Genomic DNA, 22,688 nt, shown 5'->3' on the forward strand with positions numbered 1-22,688 from the left:
ACCCGCCTGTGTGGATATTGCGTGTTCTCCCCGTGCCTGCGTGGGTTTTCTCTGGCCACTCCGGTTTCCTCCCACATCCCCAAAACATGCAACATTTATTGGACACTCTATAAATTCCCCCTAGTTGTGATTGTGAGTACGGCTGTTTGTCTCGATGTGGCCTGCAATTGACCCCTCCGTGGATATTGCGCAATCCGCGTCACTGACCAATCAGAGGTCAGAGATCTGCATAAACCAAAGCCCGTTTTTGCTCCCGCCATTTTCTCAGACAACATTGCATGGTCCAGTATAGGTTTTGCTAGCGTTTTATCGCGTATTTGGGTTATTTAATAAAAAAATATGGTTAAGAGGTGTAGTCACGGACTTTGTAATAGTGACGACAGGTATCCTGAAAGGCTAGTTGGTGGAGTTCGATTTGTACCCTTTCCAAAACCAAAGACCCAGTCCGAAAAATGCCTTCGATGGATCAAACTTTGGGGATGACCGCATCATCAACTAAATCCATCTAATATCAACCGGAACAGATATGTTTGCACAAAGGTATGCCCTATATTTGATTTTCAATACATGTCTCGTATAAATGAATGAGACGTTCTCCGCTAGCATAACACCGCTACGTGTGAACGGTTGACACACTTATTCTTTGTTGAGCGATATTTAGCGATGATCGGACTCCACAAACGTGTCGGTTTCTTGCTGGCTCGCGTCCGAAGCTTAACCAGACTGTGTTTGCACGAAGATATGCCCTAAATTTGATTTTTAATACACGTCTCGTATAAATGAATGAGACGTTCTCCGCTAGCATAACACCGCTACGTGTGAACGATTGACACAGTTATTCTTTGTTGAGCGATATTTAGCGATGATCGGACTGCACAAACGTGTCGCTTTCTTGCCGGCTCGCGGCCGAAGCTTAACCAGACTGTGTTTGCATGAAGATATGCCCTATATTTGATTTTTAATACACGTCTCGTATAAATGAATGAGACGTTCTTCGCTAGCATAACATTGCTACGTGTGAATGATTGAATGAAATCAGAAGCATGGCGTCTCTCTCAGTTAAGAATGTATTGTATTTAGAATCTATAATATATTGTTGATTTGAATGAAATCAGAAGCATGGCGTCTGCACATCTAACAATGTATTGTATTGTATTGTATTTGCCATTTTTTACGAATTGTTTGTCTTACGTCAGCGCACGTGGCGTGAGGTCACTTCAGGAGGCGTGGTTAAGTGCCCTGTACGGAGGGGTCAATTGGCTGGCAACCAGTTCAGGGTGTACCCCGCCTCCTGCCCGGTGACAGCTTGGATAAGCTCCAGCACTCCCCGCGTCCCTTGTGAGGATAAGAACTCAGAAAATGGATGGATCGATGTATTTGTATTCTGATTTTGTTGATACAGTACAAGAAAATTCAGATTGAGGAAATGACGAGTAGCTTGTCCCCTGAGCGGTTTGGGGACCACTGAGGTTGAGCATTCGAGAATGAGCACAATACCCAGAAAAGGTGAACGCCACAACCCCCCCCCCCCCCACACCCCTCACCCTGAGTAGATAGCAGTAGATCAGCAGGGGTTCACTGTATTTATATGCTTAACTAGACAAAAAAAAAAAAAAGTCTCCCGCACAGTGCGAACATTCAGCTGGGAAGGTTTATTGGCTTGTGATTGCTGACACACTCAGCGCTGGACACGTTTAATAGTTTTGTCCTCTTGGTGGTTGCACAAATAAAAGCTTTGCTGCAGCAGGTCAGTCCCTAGACTGTCTCGAGAATATTCTGCCTGTGCCTTCACGCGCTCACGATTCTCCTTTAGAACCTTGAAATGGTGCCGTGTCAACACGTATCAAATGGTATTAAACTTCGACCTACAAATCAGCGGTGCAAAAAAAGTTTTTTTTTTTCTAAATGTGGACTTCTAGCTGAGTGTCTGTACATGAAAGGAAATCCATCATATTAATTATCATGAGGCCGCTTTATTATCCACGACTCAGCAACACGGCTGTCCAAATAGATTTGCATGAGGACGCGTTCTGGAATGTGGACACAGATGATGTCATTTGCCTGCACTCTTGATGTCTCTGGAGTTGAACGTTTGTAGTTTTGTAGTGTCAGTAGCTTAGTAGTAGGCGGTGTACACCCTGAACTGGTTGCCAGCCAATCGCAGGGCACATTGAGACAAACAGTCGCACTCACAATCACACCGAGGGGCAATTTCGAGTGTCCAATTAATGTTGCATGTTTTTGAGATGTGGGAAGGAAGCGGAGTACCCGGAGAAAACCCACGCAGGCACAGGGAGAACATGCAAACTCCACACAGGCGGGGCCAGGATCGTATCCAGGTCCTCAGAACTGTGAGGCCAACGCTTTACTGGCTGATTCCCCGTGCCGCCTAAATAGTTACCATTACCATAAAATCATGTGGGAAGACGACGCACTTGGCATTTTCCCCGCGGGCAGTGCCGCAGACTGAACTTTTTCCCAACCGAGTCCTGCCGAGCCGCTTTTTACAGTTTGGGCGCAATCAAGACCAAATTGATGTTTTTTCTGACGAACGTGGGCGATATAACGATCGCGTACGAGCGAGATGCACGCGCTTGCGCTGACATGACAGCTAAATATAGAGCGGAAAATGGAGCAGAAGAAAAGGGCACAGCGAGAACCATAAATATTCACAGCCCGGCTACACACAGGAGCGCTCACCTGCTCTTATCAAATACACTGCACAATTTTTTTTGTGTGCACTTCTGATAGAATTTCAATAAAACAAACCGCGGCCAAAAAGATAGGAGCGCTGTTATTTTCATTTTTAAACGATGGCCCATTTGTTAGGTACGGTACATCCACTTGTGGGATGAATGAGTGTGGTGGGAATGCCATCCCGCAGCAGTGTGTGACCAACACGAGGAGAAAAACCAACACAAACTTGTGTTTGTGTTCATACATAAATACATACATACAAATATTCGCTTACACACTACTGAAACAGGCAGCACGGTAGGTCGGCTGGAAAGCGTTGGCCTCACAGTTCTGAGGTCCTGGGTTCAATCCCGGACCCGCCTGTGTGGAATTTCCATGTTCTCCCCGTTCCTGCATGGGTTTTCTGCGGGCGCTCCGCTTCCTTCCCACATCTCAAAAACATGCAACATTAATTGGACACCCGAGGTGTGATTGTGAGTGCGGCTGTTTGTCTCAATGTGCCCTGCGATTGGCTGGCAACCAGTTCAGGGTGTACCCCGCCTACTACTAAGCTACTGACACTACTGAAAAAAGATTTAATTATAAACCTTAATAAACACACACTTAGTGCGCTACTGAAATGCTCTCACACACACAACTGAAAACTCACACGTAATAATGCAATGCTCTCAGAAACACTTCTGAAAAATGACACACACACACACACACTATTGAAACACTTCATAAAGACTACTGACAAATGATTCACGATCACACTACTGAAACACTCTCATTCTCTATTGAGAAATGATTCACTCACACATCCAGCTCCTCAAGACCTTCTCTCCAGGCTTAAAAACTACCAGGCGCACCCTACCTAAATTTTAATATGCAATTTAATTTGCTCAAAAGTACAAGTTTGACCCATTCTGGCGTTATTTATGGAAGCGTATTGCTGCCACACCAAAAAAAAAGTCACTACCACATTATACCGTGATATGTTTCATGTTATAATGTGGATGTTTCATTTTATAACATTTCACACTATAATGTGGTTAATTAAACGATATAACATGAATCTTTTGTTATAATATAATTCATTTCACATAATAACATGAAATGTTTCATGTTGTAACATTCTATGCTCTATGTTATAAGGTGATTCATTTCATGTTATAACGTAGATGCGTTTACGTTATAACGCAGAAAATAATACGTAAATACATTTCACCCCTCTTCACCCTCCTCTCCATATCATTATTATTAACATGAAACATCCCCATTATAACGTGAAACATACAGTATCACGTTGTAAGATGAAATGAATTACATTATTACGTGAAATGATTCACATTATAATGTGTAATTAACCACATTATAATGTGAAACATATGTGAGAACATGAAACATCCACATTATAAAGTGAAACAAATCATGTTATAATGTGTTAGTTTTTTGTTTTTTTTTTTTGGGTGAGGCAGCAAAATGCTTCTGTAGTTATTTATTTGAACACTGGTGCTAAAAATCCTGGGCTTCATCTCTGGAAGGTTGACGACAAGCAAAAAAAGAGTAAGAGGAGGAATGATTTTGACTCCAACGCTCGACACTTCCAATATGTGCGTACCCCCGGAGGGGGGGTGGCATCCATCATGGAGGCGGCAGGGCCGTCACAGCATTTTGCGTGACACCGGCCAAAGAATGCAGCCCCCTGTTCCCGCCTTAAAGTGTCCAACAGGGCCTGAATGCATCGCCTACTGAACTGACAAATTGTTGCCCTTTAAATACTCAGATTATGTCATAATTATTTCACGGCGGAAGCCAAATAAATTAGCCTGATGGATTAAATTGTTTTGCCACACGTCTCCTCGCGAGCATTTGATATGAATGGAATGTAAACTGTGTTTATGATGACAAATGGTGATGTGAAAGCTTAAGAAGCTTCGCTGTAAAGGCACAACTAAATTGGCAGGCTCGTGACAAATTCATGAGATTTGTGGAAAATATTCATCAAATATGAATGAAGTCATGAATTTATTCATGTTTCATCTCATGTTATGTTTCGACCCTGATAACATGGATGTGTACATTTAAATATAACCCGTACTTACTTACCATCTAAACGTTGATACACAATGTAAACAATTGACAAGCTAACAAAAATTAGCATCAGCATCCCGTTGTAAAGAATATTTACAAACAAATCCTGTAGGAACAGATATAGACAGATAACATAACAATACTAACAGACATATATCATTCTTATGCTAAAACAAAAATGAGGAATATTAATGCAGTTTAATCACGACATTCTTCCTCTTCATCTATTGATTGAATGAATGTATTTTAGGTGTGTCATCTGCACGCACCCGCCACACTGTTCACAAGAGGTCAAAGCTCGCATAGAAGGAAGACGACACTCAAACAAAGCAAACAACAGGCGCTGTACAAAGCCAATTAAGTGTTTTCATATATTACTATATATTATTACAATTTTAATTTTGATAGCCCTGCTTTTCAATACCTACAAATATCCCTTTACTGCATTAAACCCTGGTGACTTTTGCGATAAAAGCCATTAGTTTGCTAGTTGGACCCGTGATTCAATATCAACATGCCTGCACCTCAAATACCAAGGAAACCTCCACCTATCTGCTCAAACCATCCAGTCGTCATCCTTCGTGTGTCAGCTTTGCTTCTGCATCCTCTCAAACACCAACTGCCCTCGTGCCTGCTCACAAAATATCTCTCAAAGTTCTTTTCCTCGGTCTTAACAGCGCCAACCTCGCCATTTTTCTGCAGAAATATTCATGGTCTTTCCTCTGGACATTTTTTTCCCCTTTCCAATTTGCTCATTCATAGCAACAACCTCAACATCATTGTTTCCACCCTCTCCAGATCCATCCATTCATCCATTTTCTTTGCCGCTTATCCTCACGAGGGTTGCGGGCAGTGCTGGAGCCTATCCCAGCTGTCAACGGGCAGGAGGCGGGGTACACCCTGAACTGGTTCCCAGCCAATCGCAGGGCACATAGAGACAAACTGCTGCACTCACAATCACACTGAGGGGCAATTTAGAGTGTTCAATTAATGTTGCATGTTTTTGAGATGTGCCCAGAGAAAACCCACACAGGAACGGGGAGAACACACAAACTACACGCAGGTGGGTCCGGGATCGAACCTTGGACCTCAGAATTGTGAGGCCAATGCTTTACTGTGCTGCCCTCCCCTCCAGATCTGTTTTTATAAATTGGTCATTTCTTCTATGTGGCCTGGTAACTAATGCCTCACGGACAGGAACAGGTCCCCAAACTGTGGGTTGGGGACCAATGGTCTAATTGGGGGGGGGGGGGGGAGTGCTTTGCCACCATTTGTGGGATCCACTCCACCTTTTGGGTAAAAAAAAAATCATCTTTACTGTTTTATTTTGGTATTTTTCCGGCTCCGTACTTGTGTTACTTTTAATATGACTTCTGAGTTAATTGTTGCATTTTATTCGGAGGAGCTCATCCACTCCCTCCCCAGCCTGTTCTATTGAGAACTGTACGCCGATGCCTGAAACCGCATCCAACGCGACAGGGGCGGGGCTACGGTGTCATCTATCTCCCCTGCAAAGTTGACATCTTTGCAAAGCGGCAGACTCCTATAAGTTACTTCCCCCTCGTCGGATTCCTCGGCGTGCATGCGTAAAATGGAGCTGTGCGCGCGCGGGGGGCGGCGCGGCGCATCCCCCTCGCACAGCGACGGATACTTGACTTGCTTTTAACCAGCAAAACGCTGCACGGCGTGCCTGGCGGCTTCCCCCGAAATGATGACGTGAAGTCGCAAAGCCCGAGCGCCACTTGCGCGGTGGAAGGATGCTGAGCGGAGCTGCGGGAAGACGTTCGAGCTCAGGTGAGAGGCGCCACGGGAGCCCGCTCGCGTACTCGTCACAGCCTCGAGATGAGTCTTGCTGTTGTTGGCGCTCTTTGGCGGCTGCGGTGTCATCAAAAGTTGTATTTTTTTTTTCTTAGAAAGAGGTAAACAAATGGCAAGAGAACGGGTACAGAGCTTCTGGATTATTCATAAAAGCCCAAACATATCCCTACACACTCACTCACACACACCTGCTAGGTGCACATCTACTGCTGTTTCCTTTTTTTTTATTTGGATGGGTTTTTTTTGCACGCGGGATGTGGTTGTGTTGTCTAATGTGCCGTGTAATGCAAGAGTGGGTTATGTCCGAGGCAAGTGTGTGTCCCTCGTTCGGCTGTGTGAGTGTGGCATGCCTGCGTGTGTGTGTGTGTGGTGTGTGTGTGTGTGTGGTGTGTGTGTGTGTGTGGTGTGTGTGTGTGTGTGTGTGTGTGTGTGTGTGTGTGTGTGTTCACATCATTTTCCACATCATCCACGCTTGTCCAGGCGGAACGTGTGCGTGTGCCATGCGCACAGCATTCCATCACACATTTAAATGCACATTGTGAAAAGCATTCAACGTGCATCTCATTCTATTTTGGTACTTCTACCTCCACCCCGCCCCACCCTCCCTGAAAAAACAATCCCTATTATGCACATTTTATTAGCCCTATGACAACAATGCAAGCAATTTGCTCCTCATTTCCAAAGTGTGATGCAGCTACTTTGGGGGTTTTAGACCTTATTTTACCAAGGGACATTGTGGTATGAGGCCAGGGGCGTTTCTAGAGTCCCCCCGGGTCAACATCAGTGTCAGAATAAGCTCATAGGGCAGGGGTGTCAAACACATTTTTGTCACGGGCCACACTGTACTTGCAGTTTCCCTCAGAGGGTCATTAAAGCTGTGAAACTAAAAAATTTTTGGAATTTTTCCAACACTTATTTGATAACATAAAAATATTTGAAATATCTCAACGTTATCATTTGTGATGTGACAATTTAAAATTTTGGTACAGATTTGAACAAAAAAATCATGGAGGCTGATACACATGATTTCCCTCTGCGGGCCACATAAAATCGTGTGGCGGGTCGGATCTGCCCCCCCGGGCCTTGAGTTTGACACCTGTGTCATCAGGGGTTCCTTTCGAGAGATCCCCAAATGGCGATATGTTGTTATAGCGCCAAGTGAGTTTCCAGTTGTGTCCTTGATTTGAACCAGTATCAGTCATCTCTTTCCCCCATCTTACTAGCCCCCAGCCAGCAACAACGAGTTGCCTAGAAGCCCTCCATGCGGGATTCCAATTCAGTTGCTCAGTTGTTGTTGGTCATTGATATGTCAAAGTGAATCGTATTTTGTAGATTTTATAAAGATATTAACAATACTCAGTTTTGAGTGACAAGCGGCATTGAGAACTAAAACAATTATTTTAAAAAATTTTTACAATATTTTGGTTGCCATTCTCCATGTCATAAAAGGGAAAAAGAGGCTGGTGTTAACTAGTTACCCGTGTTAATATTAATAATAATAAATCGTGTTATGACAATGTAACATTTTATATTCTTAAAGGTAGAGTTTGCACTTTGAAAACTGCTAGGTAGATGTGATTGTAGCAGTGGTTTAAAAAAAAATCAAATCAAAAGAACAAGAGGGGCCCAGAAAGAGATGATATTTGATTGTAAGACTGTAAACTGCCCCTTTAAATAATTTAGTCACTGTGTCTGAGAGTGTACAATAACAATATAACAAATTATGTACCCACCAGGATTGCTCCGTGGCTTTCACTTACTACCTACTCCACGACAGGTTTTATTTCCTGTTCTATGTTTATCATCACTCTTTCCACGCTTCTGTTGTGATGTCACATCAAAAAAAAAAAAAAAAGCCAAAGAAGAAGCAAAACCACCCATGGAATTTTAAAGCTTTGGGCGCTCATGACGTTCGCTGACATGTCGGGGGGCTTTTTCTGCGGTTCCATCGTACTTTATTATTCAAGTGGGTGTATATAAGGCACATATACATATATATGTATACATATACACTGCACCCCTTCAGCTACGCTCACAAAAGGGACTCAGCAGACAAAGTAATCCCAATTCTGCATACAAGCGCTGCTCATCACCGTGGAGGATGTTTTCCAGTGCATGTCGCTATGTGTGTGTGCCTGTGTGTAAGAGACAAAAGACCGAGAGAGCAACAGATAAACATTGAGCAGATGGCGATTTCATTGCTCAGGATGGTGGAGTGTGTGCGCAGAATATTGACCAACAAGAAGAATCTTTATTTAGCTGAAGCAATTAATACCAAATAAAAATGTCTGAAAACTGATCCACAAATTGAAATCATAACGACCCCGCCTGAATTTTCTCAGAAATGTTGTGAAATCGCGGCCGGTTGTGTGAGTGGCAACGAGTGGATGCAGAGGGTCATTATTCCTCCTGCTATCTTGTGTCAGAGCATTTAATTGTCCTGCTGCTGTCACCAACGTCGCTGGCATAGCAAATAAATCATTTCTGGTAGCACACCTGAACGTCTAAGACGGCGCACTGCACCAAATGTCAAGCAGATATCCTTTTGTCCAATTGTAAATGTTTGTCGTATTTACAGACCGCCTAACGCCGCCCGGAGTGTGAACGTGTGAGAAGAAGCACCATGGAGAGCCTCACCGAGCTCCAGAATCCTCTTCTGGACAAAAGCACCCAGCAAGGTTACCATAGCGACTGCCCAAGCCAACAGCAGCACCAAGACGGCCTCGCGGGCTACGTCTACAGCGGGAGCCACGACCGCCACAAGTCTCAGCAGTTCCTGGACGCCACCTCGCTGCACCTGGCGGTGGAGGCCTTCTACAAGCCCGACTTCACTCCGTGCAAGGACGACGTGAGCCTGCACAGCAAAGACTCCAAAAGCGAGAGCTTCGAGACCACCTTCACCGAAAATAAGAGCGCGGCGCCGGCCGACGACTACGCGGAGAACCCGCTGGGCAGCGCGCCGGGGGAGAAGGACGTGAAAATCCAGACGGTGTCGTATGAGGTGGAGGACGAGCAGGCTCCTGAGTATGAGGTCAGTTGGGAAAATCAGATCTTTTGTGTGATTTGAACACAACACACAGCAAAAAATCTGAAGATCAGTCCATCCATCCGTCCATAAGTACATTCAGTATTCAATGACTTTTATAGTCTGGTCAGATTTTGATTGATTTCTGACACAAGATGGGCCGGGCAGAAGAACTTAAACTTTTTGATGGATGCTATCTTAATTGAAGACTGAAAATTGTACGGGGGTGAATATAAATCCTTGTCTGTGTAGATTTCCCTTGCAACTGACTCGCAAGCAGTGCAGAACGTCCCTCGTCTCTCGCCCAAAGTCTCCAAGAACAAGATCCAGCTCACCTAGCTGCAACCCTAATGAGGATCTAATGAATGGTTTTCTCTTCCCTGAAAGCTTGGACAACATGACAGGAGGAAAAATGTCAAAGGCAAAATATATATAGGTTATTTTTCCACAATCACCAAGGATAGTAATAACAATGAAAAGAAGAAAAAAAACTAGAAGTGTGTTCATTTTAAAGGGCATAAGACCAAAGGTAGAAGCGAAATGTCAGTTCCTAATGAGACCGTGCACATTTTATGAAGTTCTCTGGCCGCTTTGTTGCACAGGGATAGAAAAATGCTCTGCGCAGAGTCGGTGAGTTCATTAACAATAAGTTAGAAGGGGTCAGCCCATTTCTGTGCGGGCGGGCGGGCGTGTGTGGGCCGTGGGGATGTTTTGTCATTTACTTTTAACAACGTAAGAGAGCAGCAGCGCCGTTCGCACTCACTTTGCATTCCCTTCTCCTCAGGAAAAGGTCATTTCACTCAAACTCTTTCTAGTTGGTGCTTTATAATCGCAACAGCTGATCCTCTCCATCCGGGGCTGTTGTTCTTCGGGACGACAGGCATGGTCGTCGAAGGAAACTCGTGAAAGCAAAGCGGGTAAATCCTTCCGTGCTGCGCTGAAAGTCTCGGCCGCTTTTCCTCTGGCTCGCAGATTGAGTTGCGGCAATCGCTACAAGCGGCGCGGTCGGTGTGGGCCGTTTGTGCTTTAAGAGGCCCGGGAGCAGCTGGCGCCTGGCTGAGGTTATTTCCCATCAAATCAACCGAGGAAATTCTTCTGTGCCCGAGTAAAACTTGGCTGTCCAGCTTGTGGCGTCTCCGCTGACCTTGAACTTCAGCATCCGTTGGAGCCGAACATGCAACATCAAGATGAATTCAGCAATGGATGATATGGTGCATTAATACCACAATAAAACTAACTATAAAATAAAAATTAATGTATTTGTAATACCGGCATGGTGTCATGAGCCAGGCTGGACAGTGGCCATGAGGGGCGTGGCCACTGCTCTGGGTGGTGACACCTGTCACCGCTCACGGCTGTTTCACATTGGGACTGTAATTAGACTGTGTATTTGAGTTGGAGTTTTGGAGTTTGTTGTGCGTTGTGCCCTGAGTTTGTGACTTGCTTTCACTGACAGTAGGAATCTCCACCACTGAAAATAGTGTAAGTGTTGAGCTATCCTCGTCGCAGTGTTTCTGTGACACCTCAGCTTGAATAAAACTATGCCTAACATCATGTCCTTGTCTTGGAGTCCTGCATTTGGTTCACCCTTGCACTGGAGGTTCGTGACATCAGCTGGTGAAGCGTTGGTCTCACAGTTCTGAGGACTGGTGTTTAAATTCTGACCCTTTCTGTGTGGAGTTTGCATGTTCTCCCCGTACCTGCGTGGGTTTTCTCCAGGCACTCCATTTTCCTCCCACATCCCAAAAATATGCAACATTAATTGGACACTCTAATCTGCCCTTAGGTGTGATTGTGAGTGTGACAGCTTGTCTCAATGTGCCCTGTGATTGGCTGGCAACCAGTTCAGGTTGTCCCCCACCTCCTGCCATTTGACAGCTGGGATCCAGCACTTCCCTTATCCTGCACCTTGACAGAGTTCTACTGAGTGACAATGTAGTCAAAAGTCAGCAGACGCTTGAACCCGAGAGATCCGTGACGGCATTTGCCAACGATGACACGCGTCTCGACAAGAGAGGCTTCGTCGTGTCGGCGAACAAACGAGCACAGCGGGGGCGTCTCCGGTCTGTGTCGGTGGCCTCCGGTGCACCGGTCGGTCGGAGTCCTTATCCGGCGTGGCTTGGCAGATAACGGGAGATTAGGGCTACCGGGCGCCCACTGCTTTATTCATGCGGCGTCACATCACGGAGTGGTTATGAGCAGTCACCGCGGTGATGGATCACAGCCGCCTGTCCAGGTGCAGCGTGCTCATAAAGCAGATAACGGGGAGCCTCGTAATCTTGTCTTGGCACAGGGGCAGCTGTTGGGCAATGTTGATTTAGTGCTGCACTTCAGTCTCTAAATAAATACGACTCGGTCACAACGCAGCTTTTTTTTTTTATTACTGGGTGCTACAATAGAAGGTGACATATGCTGGTCATTTTTTTTTGCCAATGTGTGAAGTACATATGGTACAAAATGTATGCACCTATGTATGCTAACTTCGTAAAAAAAAAAAAAAAAAAAAAAAAGGGTCCACCATACTGGCCTCCCACAGAATCGATAAGATCCAACACAAGAGACTATCAAATATCTATGACTTATATCAATAATAATAATCATGATTTGTCAAGTAAAGGGTGCACACTGTACTTCAGTAGTAGTAGTAGTATACTCAAAAAAGGCTAAAACGCAAACTACTTGGGCAGCAGGGTCAATGCTAAATGACAAAAGTCCCCAAAAAAAAAATATTTGCGACAACTCACCACAACAGATCACAAGTGACGCAGCGCGACATGACTTTTAGTCAATGTTCCCTCTAAGCTGCGCAACTGCGCATTTGTGCACTTGTCGCACACTCTCAGCGCAGAGGAAAAAAGATCCGGCGCAGTGAACTACAGGCTGAGTTCTTTTTTTTTTTTAACACGACAGCACACTGCCTCTCACAAAGAGCTCACACTCTACTTCCTAGTTTACCTGACACCGCCCACCTCTGCTCTTAAAGGGGTACACTCATAATTACAAACACCGGGGTATGTGAATAATAGAAGAAAAAGTGGGGAAACTGGACGAGCTTTTCTCTTTTTTGAGTAAAAAGGGGTCTGGTCTGAAGTCAAAGTAGAAAGTACAGGATGAGATGGTGTATAGTGTTAAAATTCCTCCTTGGCACAGCCTGATTGAAGATGATGTCCAAAAAGTTAATTCTGCATTTTAAATATAGGAGGCAACATAACATTAACCCTAAAACTGTTTGGGAGCATAATTCAGCTTTCAACATGGATTGCGAAAGATATCCTGCAAGCAATAATTTAGTTTTACACCAAGAAAAACAGACGGGGACAGAAGCGTATTGAAAAACAGAAAAAATTAGCCCAAAAAAACAGGATTTTTTTTTTTTTGACAGCAATACGCTTCCGTCGATCATTGTGGGTTAAAAAAAAATGAAACAAAATTGGAAGCAACATTTCAAATTTATAGTTATAGCTTGGTATGTATTTGTATTGTAATGTATTTTTTGGTTTGTTGACATTTTCTGTGTAAATTTGCAAATGTTCTGATGGGAGCGTAATCTGAAGCTTTTAATGAGCCATGTAACTTCAATAGATGACACTGATTGACAGCAATGCATACGTCTGATGTTGCTCACAGTGGTCAAAGGGAGCGCTCACGGCCTTAGTGTGTTTGCTCACACACGTCAAAAATTAGAAGGCTGGTCAATAGGGGGCGCTTGGCCGCCGCACTTCCACACATGCTGATCGCCATGTTACTTTCCTCGATGACAAAAATATAATACAGGTATTAATATTTTATATAATATTTCATGATATTTAGACGTGTAAGATACTTTCTTTTACATATTTCTTTTGATACCTGATCTTCTTTTTTGCCCCGTGTCGTCGATGACGGAGGTTGAAAAAAGCTACAACCCCGTTTTGACAAAGTAAGGTATAGAAAGTATTCATATCTGATCAAACCTAGAAAGTAAAAATAAAAAGGTCTCTGAAAAAATAAGTACTGGAGTCAATTACACAGACAAAGTATTCCCAACTTTCCACCACTGTCGAAAAAGCAGCCATTACTGATGGATATGTGTTATGAGTTGATCCGACATGATTTGGGCCTTGATACGCGTCTGGTATTGGTTGTTGGGAGTGTCCATTATCCGCTCTAGTTTGCTCCCACCTTGATTGATGGCTGCAGGCAGTGGAACTAATGAAAGCTGCTTATTTTTTTTTCTCGCCTCGCCGTGCAGTTTAGTCCTCCACTGTGTGTGTGTAGGACAGCCGAGAGGCCTCTTCAAAGGTCACCCCGGCATTCGCGTCTCCATCCTCATTTCGCCGGCCTCGCTCCGATCGATATCTGTCTGTCATTAATGAGCCCACTCGGTCTTTGAGAGTCTTCGGGTGTCGAAGTCGTATGTTGCGGCCGGGGAGGAGGAGGATGACGACGACCAAGGGGGGGATCGAACTGAGCCTTCCGAAGAAGCAATTTAGCACATAAATGCCACTGTGCTGCGGCTCTGTCCCTGTCACCTCCCAAAGACGGAGCAACCCGTTAATCCCGTTTTATCCGTCAGCCCGCTCGTGCCCAGTTGACAGAGGCTCCAAATCCACTCTGGTGGGCTCAGGACTTCCTGTGTCGGTGGTCCAGGAACATGGGGAGGATAGACTCTGCTGTCCAGCTATATCGCTTAAAAATATGTGCTCAAGTGTCTGTCAGTGAATGACGGGAATCGCAGTGCCATATTATTCTCATCTCGTAACAGCCATTTTGTGTGGGCGTGTAATTGTATTCATCGAGATTGCATGTTCGCCCCCATGCTTGCTTCCTTCCACATTGAAAAAAACAACCACTTTAGGCTCATTGAAGACTGTCCAAAGGTGAGAACGCGATTCTGAAGGCTTGTTTGTTATGCATTGTGCCCTACGATTGGCTACCACCTAGTCCTGGTTGTAAACTGCCTCTCTCTTCAAGACAGTCTAAGATAGGATTCAGCTCACCCGAAAATGAATGGTCTCCATTTTTGTTTCGCTATAGGTAGTGACTCCCGACCACTCTGAATGACAGATCGGCAGGTTCCTGTCAAACTAAACTAAAATAAAGCTATTCACACTTTATGCATTTAAAATGACCACACCTTTGGCTCGGGAAATTCTGCTTAGCTTAATGCAAACAAACAAGGCAAAATGCCATTGACTTGGTAACAATTAGCATTGATAGGGGCACTTTTAAATGTAACAGAAATGGTGGAGTAACACATGTAGACCAATAATATAAACATACTCACATGCATCTATTTTTTCATCCTCTACACAAATCTACTAATATCATTTGACTGGGATGCTTAGAGTACGAGTAGAGGAAGTACTGTTCTTCGTTTGTGTCTGCATGACTGTACAGCATTATACTGCCTCCCGGTGGCCAAGGCAGGCACAATAAAATGATCAGCACATCTTTTTCGACTGCAGCATTTAATTGCCCCCTCCGTACAGGGCACTTAACCACGCCTCCTGAAGTGACGTCACGCCACGTGTGCTGACGTAAGACAAACAATTCGTAAAAAATGGCAAATACAATACAATACATTCTTAACTGAGAGAGACGCCATGCTTCTGATTTCATTCAATCATTCACACGTAGCAATGTTATGCTAGCGAAGAACGTCTCATTCATTTATACGAGATGTGTATTAAAAATCAAATATAGGGCATATCTTCGTGCAAACACAGTCTGGTTAAGCTTCGGCCGCGAGCCAGCAAGAAACCGACACGTTTGCGCAGTCCGATCATCGCTAAATATCGCTCAACAAAGAATAAGTGTGTCAATCGTTCACACGCAGCAGTGTTATGCTAGCGAAGAACTTTGAATTCATTTATACGAGACATGTATTGAAAATCAAATATAGGGCATACCTTCGTGCAAACATATGTGTTCCGGTTGATATTAGATGGATTTAGTTGATGATGCGGTCTTCCACAAAGTTTGATCCATCGAAGGCATTTTTCGTACTGGGTCTTTGGTTTTGGAAAGGGTACAAATCGAACTCCACCAACTAGCCTTTCAGGATACCTGTCGTCACTATTACAAAGTCCGTGACTACACCTCTTAACCATATTTTTCGTTAAAAAACCCAAATACGCGATAAAACGTTAACAAAACCCTATACTGGACCATGCAATGTTGTCTGAGAAAATGGCAGGAGCAAAAACGGGCTTTGGTTTATGCAGATCTCTGGCCTCTGATTGGTCAGTGACGCGGATTGCGCAACATCCACGGAGGGGTCAATTGTGATGCACATACTATTTAATTCTTTACATTCTGTTTATTTATCACTTTCTTTTTATGGACCACATGATTATCCATCCATGCATTTTCTTTGCCGCTTATCCTCATGAGGGTCGTACAGAGAGCTGGACCCCATCCCAGCTGTCAATGGGCAGGAGGTAGTGGTACACCCTGAAATGATTGCCAGCCAATCGCAGGGCACACGGAGACAAACAACTGCACTCATAATCATATTTAGGGGAAATTTAGAGTGTTGAATTCATGTTGCATGTTTTTGGGATGTGGGAGGAAACCGGAGTGCCCGGAGAACCCACGCAGGCACGGGGAGAACATGCAAACTCCACACAGGCAGGGCTGGGATCAAACCTGAAACCTCAGAACTGTGAGGCCAACACTTTACTAGCTGATCCACCGTGGTGCCCCACATGATAATCACAGTTCTATTTTTCCTTATGAAAAAGCACAACTTCGCCATCCATTTCAACGGGGAAAGGTGATTTCTGACTTGTCAAAGGTGCCGGTCCTGGCGTCTTCTTGCAGAGCGACAGCTCCAGCGAGAGCGAGAGCGAGGACAACTTCCTGGTGCTGCCTCCTCGGGACTACTTGGGGCTGACCATCTTCTCCATGCTCTGCTGCTTGTGGCCTTTGGGCATTATCGCCTTCTGCTATTCTCACAAGGTATGAAGATGACCTCCGGTATGTGATTACAGCCTGTTGGTGCATTTCGGGTCACGTAACGTTTGACCAGCATCAACTAGCGCTCATGCTAATGTATGATTAATAGTCGTGGCGTCCTTCGGTCACAACTTTGCAAAGTACGGCGTACACTGAGTTTTTCCTCCAAAGATAGCCCACAGCACAGTGACAACTAGAATGGAGCGCAATTTTTTTTTTCCATCGCTCACAAAAACACCCAAACAAGCCATTCGTCACTGTCAGAGCCGTGACCTAATTGCCATGGCAACAAATAGCATGGCGAGGGAGAGGAGAGGAGAGGAGAGGAGAGGGGGAGAGAGAAAGTTCTTGTTTTCTCTCGACTAACTGTGTCCCGAAACACCTACTCATGCACTCGTTGCGGATGGTGACTAACTCATTTCACTCTCCGATTTTTATTTCTTTTTTTCAGACCGGCAAGGCCATCGCTAAGGGAGACTTCTCCAGAGCGGGAATGAGCTCCAGGAGAGCCCTTTTCCTGGCCGCGCTTTCCATTACCATCGGCACAGGCATGTACGTGGGTGTCGTGGTGGCCCTCATCGCCTACCTGTCCAAGCCAGGACACGTATAGCGACGGCGGCAGAGGCACATAGATGGGGCGGGGGGGACTTCGGACTTATTTGCTCCTGCGGACCGCCGGATGTGAGAGAAGAAAAAAGAAAGAAAGGTCGAGAACACTGATCTAAAAAACAGAACTGGATACACATCGAGCGGTGTTGACTGGTTGAAGCCAGTTGGCTGCCATCTTGGTACTCCCAAAACGCGTGGACGATATGGTTTACAGGTTGGATTATGGCGGGGGTTTTCTCAAAGTTTGGCATGTGGAATTAAAACTGGTCATGTGAGCTTGACATTTTTTCAGTTCTGGTAACATGAAGGATTTTTAATTCAACTTGGTAAGCCAAAAAAGGCTAAGTCCAAAGGAAAGAAGTATAACACCGTGATTACCAAGAAACCTTGCATATTACCTAAGGCCCGATTTCCGTGACATGTTAAATTTTCCCAAAATACGCTGTGAAGCGCTATCATCGTAGCATAGCAAAAAACTAAGCATTTTTTGTCATAAAACATTCAATGTTAAGTCAATCAGTTAGATGTGTTTTTTGAAATAAGGACTCACAAAGGGAAAATACATGCTAGACGCAATGTTCATTTGTAGTCTCTGCGACGTCCTATTTCAGACAGAAAATTTAAACTTGTTTCCTCGCATTTTAAAATCAAATTCAATTTGCAGAGTTCTGTATTATGATATTCATTAAAAATATCACAGAAAATGTGTTTTCTTGCTTATCCACTGACGAAGTTTGGCAAAACATTGACATCGCTTTTCCGTGAAAAACTATCAGCCTGTAAAGGTGAACCAGAGAGTGAACAATGAACAACAACCGTACACAAAACTTTGTTCAAGTGAATTTAGCTCATCAGAAAACTAAAAAAAAAACCTTTACAAACAAACTTTAACAGTGTCAAACTAAATCTTTCTAATTTACCTGTGGAATATTATCTCACAGCCACGAAACTGGCAATTTACAGTTAATCGCTGTCGCTGTACAAGTCGGCATTGTTGTTTTGGGAATATCAAGATGGCGGATGGCGACTTTATGCCCAGTGTTTTTTTTTTTTGTAGATTAGTGATCAAGAACTGCTTGGAACAACATTTGGGCTCTTTATTGAGCTTGACTTTTGGGATGAACCGTCCCTAAGAAAAAAAAAGGACAGAGCCTCCTACATTCAGACTTAGTTAAGCAGCAGATTTATTGTCACAAAATAGTTTTTATATTGTTCAGACTAGAATAAAAATAACTCAATGTAGATTATCATTGTGTAGACAAAACTGCTGAGCGGTGGTCATTAGGGATTATTTGTTTTGTTTTTTTCTGTACTGCACACGGAAGTAAATAAACACTTTTGGCATGATTAATGAAACGTCGCGACCACAAATGCCCTTCATCCTCTCTTTCTGGTACGTGTCTGATGTTGGTGGGGATCAGCTGCACAGTCACGTCTACGCAGTGAACAAAGATTGAAATAGAAAAGAAGCTGAAATAGAGTCAAGACAGTGGAATCTCCTAAATCTATAATCTACTGTACGTACATGCATGTAGCTTTAAGAGGCGGGGACTAGTGGAGTGACGCGTGACATCAGCGAGGCCTTGTGAGCGACCGGGCGAGAGCTCTGGTCGACAGCAGCTTCTGCGTGTGTGCGTGTGTGTGCTGTCTTACTGTTCTGACGCGTCCAATAAATGGCTGAAAAGTGCATCGGTAACTGTGGCTCTCCTTTCCCATCTATGAAAATATATATACTGTAAAAACGCATAAAACTGCATGGACTATGATGTACAAACAATGTTAAGCACTGTACAACCACCAGCGTGCATTTGTGGGACTTTAGATGAAAAGGTGTGACTTCGGAATCGACCTTCATCATGATTCCCACCAAAATGCAATGGATCGCTGTTTGGTCGCCATTTTTTTTTTTTTTTTTTGCGCAAAACTGCATTCTCCGATGACAACACGGTATTCGTTTTTACCCTTGGCCGAGGTTGCCGCAGTGAGCCGGAGACATTTTGGATGCCCGTCAAGTTGATACGGTTTGCTGTTGCGGGCGGTGCCGACTATCTTTTGGCATCACTCAACTGTCAACGCCCGAGGTGACTTTGGCTGCCGAAGTCGGGAGAGCCTCGGGAACGATGACACTTTGGATGTCGGCGTGCACTTGATTCCCTTCCGGCACTTTTGGACTCACCATTTGCATTTTTTTCTTTTTCTTTTTTTTTTTTTTTTTTTTTGCACCACCTGTTTACTTTGGAAAATACTGCACACACTAAACTAAGGCTGGGATTCCAAATATTTCCAAGACAACTAGTATAGTTTCAAGACACTAATAAGATGCAACACAATCTTTATAAAGTATGTGAAAGAACTGCCCAAACCGCAAATTAGAAAACTGTATACAGGGAGTCCTCGGTCTATAACTGAGATCCGTTCCTCCAGTAGTGACTTAACTCGAATTTCTTCTTAAGTTGGATTCCACCATTAAAGTCAGAATTTACATCAAAATACCAATAAATAATAAACCAGATGATGTACTTAGCATTACTGCTGAGAGGTGGATGGAGAAGAAGAAGGGAAGGCTGTGGTTAGCTATTGCAAAGGAACATGGTCCTCAATCCACTCCATCTCGACAAGTCTCACAGAACCTTCTTTTGTGATCATTGTATCTGACAGAGGAATGGAACCCTTCATCACATGCGCTAAAATACAGGCTTTGTCTTTAATAATTGTCACCGACTGAAGCCTTGGTGGTGTTGGTGTCTCTCCTTTCGCCGATCTTTTTAGGATCTTCAGCTTCGTTTCCATGGTCATGGATTTTGTTTTGGCTGCAGAAGTGTTGCTGAAAGACACAGCTTTCTTTTTTGGGGGGGGCATAATGTCTCAGAAGGAGGGCAAAAGGTTCAAAGATACTCCCAGCGCACAAACCCGGACAAGCATTAGCCAGACAAAATGGCAGACAGGGGACTGGCGTTATAAAGTCGAAATGTCTTAGGTCGTTAACCCGAGGACTCCTTGTACTGATCTGTACAGTGATGCCTCGGTTCTCGGCTCCAATTAGGGTTAGAAAACGGTTCAAAAAGTGAATTGTTCGAAAACCGAATCGATGATTCCCATTACAATGAATGGAAAAAGAAATAATGTGTTCCAAGCCTAAGAATGTAGGCTTCTTAAAGCATTTTTGGGGGCTTTTCCTGATAATAAACTGCATAGTAGAAACACATTCATAATTGAAGTACTTTATATCATAAAATAATATATATATATATATATATATATATATATATATATATATATATATATATATCCGTCTGTCTTCAACAGCCTCCAGTTGGCCAAGGCAGCACAATATTCACAATAATACTTTTTAATTCTATTTATTTATGTCATGACTGTTATTTTTACATGTTCAAATAAAAATGAGCACCACTTTTATTGTTGTTATGGGGAATGCTGGAATGAATTAATGGCCTCTCCATTCATTTCAATGGGAAAAGATGATTTGTGATGCAAGCGCTTTGACGTACGCATGTACGAATGGATTTAACGTGTATTCTCAGGTAACCACAGTACATTATGTGAACTATATCCACAATACAAATTTAAAGGAGATGCTTCAGTTCTCGACCACAAACCCTTCCAGAAGGTGGTTCAAGAAGCGATTTTTTCAAAAACCGAATCAATGTTTCCCATTGCAATGAATGAAAAAACGAAAAATGCGCTCCAAACCTAAAAAATTGGGCTTTTCAAAGCATTTTTTAGCTTTCCTGATAATAAACTGCATAGTAGAAATATATGTATAGTTTAAATAATTACATATATAATAAAATAATTTAAGAATTTAATTTTTTTTTTTTTTGCTTAAAATGTATCCTTTAGTAGTATAGTACGCTTGGCTGGGAGTCTATTGCCGTATCTGTAGTGCTCGTTATGTCATTTCCGTTTTTTTTTTTTCGAGGGGCAAATTGACAATAACAAAACGCATCGTGGGTGAGTCAACTGCTTGCGCCACAAGCATTATGTATTTTCCGTGTTTTTTCGGCGACATGGGAATTCACAACAAAGCACGTCGTGGGTCAGCTGGTCTGGCCGCTCGCAATATGTTTTTTCCAGGTTTTGTTGGGGGCATTCGAGCACCGATTTTTGTTCGAAAACAGAAGCAAAAAAATCTCAAAATTTTCGTTAGAAAACTAATTTCTTCGAAAACTGAGGCTTTACCGTATTTGTCTTAGTAAATCAGTATTTTAACAAAGTTGAATTAAGATCCACTTCAGTTCCAATGTTATAGTTTCTTTACCTGTAATTCCTTAGCAGCTGTTCTCGTTCTTCCACTTTGAGGAAATGAAAAAAAGGCTCAGATGGCAAAGTGTGCTTGCTTCGAGCTGTTCACACTTCATCAGTCACTCCCAATTGAAGTTAATAGTAACAGAGGAAGAATAAAACGGGATAAGGGTAAAAGTATACGACAAAGGAGGATTAAATATTGTACATTTAAACTTCCAAACCAAATAATTTCGTCACTTGCACGTCTGCTAGCTTAATGTTGACATGTGATGCAAAAGGCCACAGAGAGATTAAAGGAAATTATTTTAAAGCTTCAAAATATGCTGCTTGCGCACGGATGAAGCAGCAACACGACTCGCAAACACGCTTGCGGGAATTCTCTCCGCTTTGTGGAACCGTCGGCCATCATTGGGGACCTTCTCTGCTTCTTCCTTTTGTTCCAATTTACGCTGCTTCTCTTCCAGCATTCCTCAGTGCTGCACGTCATGTTGTGGCACAATTTGGTACTACATGGAAGACGCGCCACTCTAAATTAGCACTCCCGGGTTGTTAAAAGCCGGAAAAACTATTGCTAAAATATCTGCCATATTGTAAATATTGTACATTAATACCCCAGGGGACCTTGGATGTCATTTAAAACATCCAGTAAGGGCCAGTGCACCTTAAAGAAGAGTGCAGCTGTGTCCATGTTGTCGTCTCAACCAACAAGCGTGAAATGTGACTCGATGGGGGGGGGCCACTTGTACCGCTCTCATCAACAGGAGCTGGACGGCCAGCGAGCGAGGCCCGTTTTCTCTACCTCGGCGTTGCGGATTCAGGAGGAGGCTTCACCCACGCCTGCTGGGCTGCTTCTATTAGTCATCCACCCCCGAGTGAGCGCAACACTCGCAGCTGCACAGTCGCATCGCAACTCCTTGCAAAGATACAACAGCGGCGAGCGCACCGCGGCCCTGAGCATTGAAAGGCTTCCGGTGTTGAAGATGTAATCATCTCGGCTGTTTTAGTCACATACGCAGAGGTGGGATTAAGACAAATATGTGTCATAATTCATAAGTACGTCGCAACTGTGAACAATCGAGTTTTAAGTCAGTCACAGATTCATATGGGCCCCCCCAAAAAAATCATGCAAGTCAAGTAAAGTCCATCCATTCATTTTCTTTTGCCGCTTACCCTCACAAGGGTCGCGGGGAGTGCTGGAGCCTTTCCCAGCTGTCAACGGGCAGGAGGCGGGGAACACCCTGAACTGGTTGCCAGCCAA

General features: G+C 43.8%; 1 protein-coding gene across 1 annotated transcript; it reads left to right on the forward strand.

Moving 5' to 3' along the window:
* The first annotated feature begins 484 nt into the window (after positions 1 to 484).
* Positions 485 to 17,228, forward strand: LOC133513384 (synapse differentiation-inducing gene protein 1-like). The gene is made up of 4 exons (XM_061844131.1): positions 485 to 540; positions 9,170 to 9,622; positions 16,421 to 16,558; positions 17,007 to 17,228. Exons 2-4 carry the CDS (start codon positions 9,215 to 9,217, stop codon positions 17,163 to 17,165), a joined length of 705 nt encoding a protein of 234 aa, XP_061700115.1. The 5' UTR covers positions 485 to 540; positions 9,170 to 9,214; the 3' UTR covers positions 17,166 to 17,228.
* The last annotated feature ends 5,460 nt before the right edge of the window (positions 17,229 to 22,688 follow it).

This window comes from Syngnathoides biaculeatus, chromosome 15 (genome assembly GCF_019802595.1).
Source record: "Syngnathoides biaculeatus isolate LvHL_M chromosome 15, ASM1980259v1, whole genome shotgun sequence".
Lineage (NCBI taxonomy): Eukaryota > Metazoa > Chordata > Actinopteri > Syngnathiformes > Syngnathidae > Syngnathoides > Syngnathoides biaculeatus.